The following is a 7,016-nucleotide window of genomic DNA, read 5'->3' as shown; positions in this document are numbered from 1 at the left end:
GGTTAGCATTAGCAGACTTAGCAAACAGTATGGAGTGGATGATGGCGCCACTTAGTGGCCAGGAGGAGTTAAACTTGTAGCTATGATCAAATCATCTCTTGTAAAGACGGTTCTTCTTTTTTTAATTTCAAGTTGTTTTATTGTTGTTTTTATTTAATATTTTATTGACTGATGTTCATTAGTTCAGTTTATTTATTCTCTTTAGTTGAGGTTTAAATAGCTGATTTTAAAAAGGCTTTTTCCCTGCTGTCTTCCTTACAGTACATCCGCACATGCCTTCAAGCCAAAGAAACTCCTCACCTCACCCTGGTCCACTCCAGCACCATCAAGGCCATGTTTGACAAGGAAATGTCTGCCATCGGAGCTGTGGTTAGCCGCAAGTCCTCCAACCCACCGTTACCGCTACCTCCCAAAAGAAGGAACCCCACGGTTAGTCCCCCTGAAGCCTGTCTGTGTGTGGGACCATGTTTCCCATTTCACTTTATTCACGTATAGTTAGTGAGGTTATTTTTCTGGTCCTCACTTCTTTTGTAAGGAGGTTAGTTAGGTTACAGTTTAGGTGTGAAATGAGTTGAGGTTTATGTTATGGTTAGGTGCAGGAATAGGGTTGCTGTCAGGGTTAAGGCGTAGCTAATGCCATTTGTAGAATACAGATCAGTAGCTTGTTTTGTCGGCTCAAATTTTTTATATTTCATTATATTCTTTTATTTCAAAGCTTGAATCAATTTCAAGTTATAATTTCTGCTTTAATTTCTATGTTTTTTTGCAAAAATGACCACAGACTTATTGCGTATTCACAGCAAATCAGTCTGGAAAGGAGCTTGAGTTGTTTTTATTGATTCATTTATTTATTTTTAAAGAAAACTTTTAAAGACATTTTCAGCCCACATAATAATTAAAATATTTAAACATCGCTCCTTGAGGACACCGGTGTTGGGAATGTTACATAAAAATAGTAACTAGTTACAGTTACTAGATTCTTCTCAAAAAGATACTAAGTTAGTAATTCAGTCACTGTAAACTCAAAGTAACTACGAAACTTTGCTGCTGTCAGAACTTTAAATTCAACTAGAAGTCCAGTTATGAAATATACAAAGTTTTAAATTAATAGATGAATTAAATAATTAATCAAAAAGGACCAACCATCTGAAAACATTTACTGATCTCGAACATAGTGATGACAGTGAGGTGCGGTATATTTATACGCATATTTACAAGTTAATTAAATTATGTTTTAGTCATAAAGGGTCTAATAATTTTTTTTATTTTCAGTAACAACCTAAATAATGTCATTTTAACATCATGTGTTGCGCAATAATTGCTCCTCCTTTCATGTGGTTTTCATCATTAATGTTTGATTTCCAATTAAATTTTAGTTTTGTTTAAATCAATGCTTTATATTATTGTGTAATTTCCATTTTATAAAAGGAATATTTGGGAAAAACTGGCAGCAAAGATCAGTTTAAAATAATAAGCATCCATATCATCCTTTAAAAAAGGCTGTGTTGGTCCATCGCTACTTTCAATGCTAATCTTTACAGTTATGACAAAAACCTGCTGATGCAGCTACAATTTGGTCAGCTACAATTTGGGAGAGGTGCAGCGGAGCGTCTGTGGAGGGGGCGGGACGTCTGGAGCCGAGGTATTGCATTGCACTCATTGCACTGATTTAGTGCAGTATTTTTTGATGCAAAGCCTTTCAGAATCTATAATGCTGCATTCACACAGGGCGTAGCTGGTGCGGCAGAAGCAGCGAGTTTACATGCAAAGTCAATGGTTGACGCGCGTCAAGGCGCAGCAAAAGGTCCCGCAGCTCGTCTGAGCAGCTGAAGCAGCGCGTCGGGCGCGTTTAAGCATCTGAAGCGCGTGACGCGCCGCAAACGCTTTGCTGCTCGACATGGAAAAATTTAACTTTTGCTGCTCGACGCGCCGCGTCAACCAATCAGAGAAGCTGATCTGTGAGCTGGCCGTGAGACAGACGCATCGCTGATGACACAGAGCGCTGTGATCACTCCTCTGAAACAGTTTATTGACGCATAAATTAACTTAAAATGCAGAAATCTGCCGGCAGAATATGTTCGCTTTTATTATCCTGCTTCCTGCAGTTTAGATTATTTAGATGAAAAACACCTACCAGCCGCCGCGGTGAACCGCGAGGAGGCGACCCGGCCAGAGGCTGCTGTTGAATGGGATCCTACTGACAGCGCACCGCTGGTATGTGGGGGTCTGAGCGGCTCCGACAGAAATAACATTGGGAGGCAGGATGATAATCTGAATGAACTGACTGCACTGATGCAGTTTTCAGGTGTATTTTCCCACTTAAAAACATGTTAAAACTACTTTATTCCCACTGATCACAGCAAATATAGCTGCAAGACAGAGAAAGGATAGAGAAGCTCCGCCCAACGCGCGTCAGACACACTTTTGCACCGCGTGGCTGAAGCAGCTGGTACAAGCAGCAAAAAGGAAGCAGTAGACGCGATTTTGCTGCTCTTGCTGCGTCCGGTGTGAATGTAGCATAACGCAGGGGTATTATTATTATTCTTTAGTGAATGAGGTTTTAATAGGAATAGGTGGAGAACAACTTTTCTACTTCTGTTATTTGCTGTTATTTCTAAAAAAAAAAAAAAATGCATATCGATATTACAGCTTTCATTTATTTATTTCAAATTTGAAACATTGTCTAGCCTGTAAGGTGTAAAAAAAAAACAATCGAATCGAATTGTTGGGTCAGGAAATTGATACTGAACCGAATCGCCATGATGGGTGTGATTTACACCCCTAGTGTGAACTGAACTTTAAGCTCATTAATTTTATGAACTGGAACAACATTGGTTTTTTTACAGAAAGGGTTGAAAACCGGCTCCTCCTTACATTTAGCGAGCTGAGAATGTTTGTCTGCTATCTGTTCAGCCTTTGTTAATCCAACAGAAACGGATGTAAAGTATTCTCTTTAATTTCTGCCACTTCATATAACCATGATCTTTCATTTTATATCTTTACAGCCGTGAACAGCTTTGTTTTTGCCACTATGGGAACATATTCTGTGTACCTTAGATAACGGCTTTAATATCCTGCAGCGTTTACTCTGGTCTTCTTGATGCACCAAAAATAGTCGAAGCCCCACAGAGTGATTGATTCTCCAGCGCAGGATGTCACAGGTGTGGAGGTTTACAAAGTAAACACTCTTGGCAGCTGCCATCTGGCTCTTTATGAGGCAGCGTTTAAAGTATGTCAGAGTCGGAGCAGCAGCCTGGCAGCGGTTTGCGGGTCGTCAGAGGAGGGCAGCGATTCCTCGTTGCTTTTCAAATGTCAGGCTGGTTTTTTAAATTGGCCTTCATTAGAGAGACTCCTGCTGAGATTCTGATGCTGGCCGGGCTATAGATCTACCTGGGATGTTCGGCTTAAAGAGTGGATAAATATCGGGCTTTAATCAGGCCGTCATCTGAAGTTTTTTTTCCATTTATCACAGGGTTTGCTGACATTTATTCATGTGTTTACAGTTAGTCTGATGAATGTGACGCTGCTTTAGCCTCTGTCACACCTTGCTGATTTAGCCAGCGTACGCCTGACGTCCCAGATTTTTTGGGGTGTACAGTGAACCCTCGTTTATCGCAGGGGTTACGTTCCAAAAAGAACCCGCGATAGGTGAAATCCGTGAAGTAGAAACCTTTTTTTTTTTTTTTTTTTTACAGTTATTATACAATGAAATACTCCATAAAACATTGAAATCAAGTAACAAAAACTTTTTACAGGCCCTAGCATTTGTTTAACAAATAAAAGTACTGTGTAAACGTTTGTTGTTGTTTTTTCTTACAAACTACTGTACTGTAAAATAATATAGTTACAAATAAATAAATATTTTAATCATCAATACGAACTGAAGGGTTAATATTGCGGGTGTCATGTTCGGCTTAATCTGCCTAACCCACATGCAGAACACTCGGAGGCAGAAGAAAAAGTTCAAAAAGTTTATTGAACAATAAATGTGCTACAATGGATCAGGTTCAGGTATAGGCTTGACTGGTCACAAGAGAGTTCTGGAAAGCACACAGGTTATTCAGATCCAGGAAGTGGTTTAACTGGTCACTAATGGGTTCACTGCAGGGGAGGACAGTGAACTTTAGCGGAGGTCCAGGGAATATTGCAGGTTGAGAGTGTGTCAGGGCTGTACCTGTTCTTGAGTGGAGCAGAGCTGCAGAGGGGGGACCTTGAGGGTCCAGAGGCTGACGGCAGGCAGAGGGCAGAGGCGGAGGCAGAGCTTACGGAGTGCAGGCAGATCACTGATTGAGTTTCCGGTTATCTTCTGAGAGCGGGCAGGCAGATCTTTGACAGGAACTGTTCTCCTGAGAACTTCTGAGAACAGACAGGCAGATTACCAGCAGAGAAACTCTCCAGAGTTTCAGGTTTTAGGCAGGTTCAATCGTTACTGGCAAACACTCTGGCACTGGAGTGAAGCCCTCCGCCTCCTTAAACACGGATCTCCTGATGAGCAGATGAGGAACAGGTGGCGCCATCTGCTCCGGCTCCAGGAGATCTCGTACGCCCTCTGGTGGAGAAAGTGGACAGACCTCCAGATCCCAACGGCGGGGATCAGCACCACCCCAACGTGACGGATTGGAACGGGAGAAAATGAAAAATGATTATGAAAACATACAAAGTACTGTAGGACAAATAGTGACTCGTGTACAGTTCAGTATTTCTCCGCTGTTCTGACGGAGCCGCTGCATCCTGACTCTGTGGCGTTTTTTTCTTCTAAAGCCTGCGGTGCAGGTGTGTTTTTTGGAGAGAAGAACATAGTTATCGGTAGTTGTTGTCGCTCTTTTTTTCTTCTGGGCCAAAAGATCCTTATAAACCGACATGCCACCATTAATATGATTGACAATAAAGTTTAACAATGTATGATGCAAATCCGTGAAGCAGCGAGACCGTGAAAAGTGAACCACGTTATAGCGAGGGTTCACTGTATACATACTGTAGCGTTTTAAATGTTGGCTGATTTATTCCCATATTCAAATTTTGATATCTTGATATCAGACCAGAGTCAATACCAGAAGGAAAAATAGTATAATAGTTGATTTTTATTTATTTTTGACCTATTCAAGGGTTGATGAATAGATACATTTACAGCTCCATATGTATGGAGTAAATTTTGTTCCATTTTTTTTTTAAAGAACATGTTTTGTAAACGGAAATTAAAAAAATATTTATTAAATTGAAATTTGATTTAAAAAAAAAAAGCAATCCAGAAATGCAACTTTATAAAAACCTCTTAACCAAAAACAAACTTAGAGAATTTTTTTGTTTATAATTTATTTTTACAATTCTTGTATACATATATGTATATCTATATATATATTGATATATATAATTATAATTTGTTTTATATATATAATTTTTTTTATTGATTTTTCAAATTTTTACAGCTTTTATACTTTAATACATACTTTGAAAATGCAATACGTCAAATACATAAAAAAATGGAAAAACTAAGTTTTGAAAAAATAAAATATGTGAAATAAAGGTAAAAAAAAAAAAAAAACCTGAGAAAACAGCGAAGTTGGTTTTCCTGTTTTCAAGGACAAGGAGGAGATGAATTCATGTCGGTTAGATGAATTCGTTAATTAAACAACATTCCAGTATGCATCAGAAGTAGATGAGGAAAAAGCATTATGACAGTTGAAGGTTTAATACAACAGAAAGTAGATTTTTGCATTAAAACTGGTTATAATTAAGGTAATAAGTTTATAGAATATTTTTGCAAGCCCTAATAAAAGGGATTTATTAATGTAAAATAGTTATTATTATTATTCTTGGTTCTGAGGTAATCCTGGCAAAAACAGAGCTGCCTTTACTGCTTCTCAATACAAACTAGATTAAATCTAAAGATGTTAGGAATGGATTAAGGGATGGGAATGTGAGAGATAATGGGTAAAACATGTTCAGTTGTTGTGGACTTGGAGCTGTACTGTGCCTCGTTTCTGATAAGCGACTGTAAATACTCCATATTGTCACGCTCACATGAGTTCCAGCCACACAGATGGCAGGAAGTGGGCCACTTAGTCACGTCTGTAGTTTTTTTAGGCATCATGTGAGGCTGTTTGCTCTGTTGCCTGCTGACCCTCGCAAATCCACTCGCCCTGACATCACTGCGACCTGCCTGACCTCGGCCTGTGCTATGAAGCGCCGCGGCTCTCTGCATACTTTTACACTCACGCCGGCTCTCCCTTTCTGCTCTCGCTCTTCCCCCTCAGCAGGTCCAGACGTGTGTGTGGGACGTGTCGAGCCCGTTCAGGATAGTCCTCGTCAAAGGCAGCAAGGTGAACGCTGAAGAGAGTGCCAAGGTAAACTCTACGTGAAACGCTCTTTATGTTTAATAGATGACTGCAAACACAGCAGTGTCACATCCCCTTCAAGCTCACTAATATTACATCTTTCCACATCCAGGTTGTTTAAACCGCAAATATTAATGTGTTTTTGTTGCTTAAATCAAAACCAAATAGCCAGAAGTGGAAGAAAAACGTAAATGCTTTTGCTCAAAAGGTGTATTTAAGCAGGATTATTATTCAAGAGGAAACAAATTAAACTTTTTTATTTTTAAATTATGATTTTTAAACAGTTACCCTCCTGGTTTATATAGACCAGAGAATATGGGCCTTTTCATTTAATCATTAATCAGCCTCTCTGACATCATTTTCTGTCAAGAAAACAATTTAACCCGTCAAATTCCGCCACCATCATTAAAGTCATAGGGAAATCAAATTTAAATGTCAAATCATTCTGGCTTAAACATGTATATAAATGTACTCTTTATCAGACGATATTGTCCAAAAATTTAGAAAATTTCTATCTTATGTTATCTTCTGCAGGTCAGTTAGTTCTACGTCAGCCTGAACACCTAAATTCGGCCAATCATAGATCATCTGTCAATCAAATATTTTCGGTCATACCATCTTGATTCATATGTCGCAGCTAATAGACGCAACGGTTGATATCAGAAATCAGAATCCTTTCCT

The 7,016-nt window shown here is 39.2% G+C and overlaps 1 protein-coding gene across 1 annotated transcript in view; it reads left to right on the top strand.

The window, feature by feature from the left end:
- pik3cb (phosphatidylinositol-4,5-bisphosphate 3-kinase catalytic subunit beta) overlaps positions 1-7,016 on the top strand; it is a 131,608-nt gene that overhangs the window by 94,065 nt on the left and 30,527 nt on the right. The window contains exons 7-8 of the mRNA XM_015371447.1: positions 262-429; positions 6,255-6,344. Of these exons, the coding sequence (XP_015226933.1) occupies positions 262-429; positions 6,255-6,344 (258 nt within the window). The remainder of the gene's footprint in view (positions 1-261; positions 430-6,254; positions 6,345-7,016) is intronic.

The sequence above is a fragment of the Cyprinodon variegatus genome, unplaced genomic scaffold (assembly GCF_000732505.1).
Source record: "Cyprinodon variegatus isolate N-32 unplaced genomic scaffold, C_variegatus-1.0 Scaffold58, whole genome shotgun sequence".
Lineage (NCBI taxonomy): Eukaryota > Metazoa > Chordata > Actinopteri > Cyprinodontiformes > Cyprinodontidae > Cyprinodon > Cyprinodon variegatus.
This window is presented reverse-complemented; position numbering and strand designations above follow the sequence as displayed.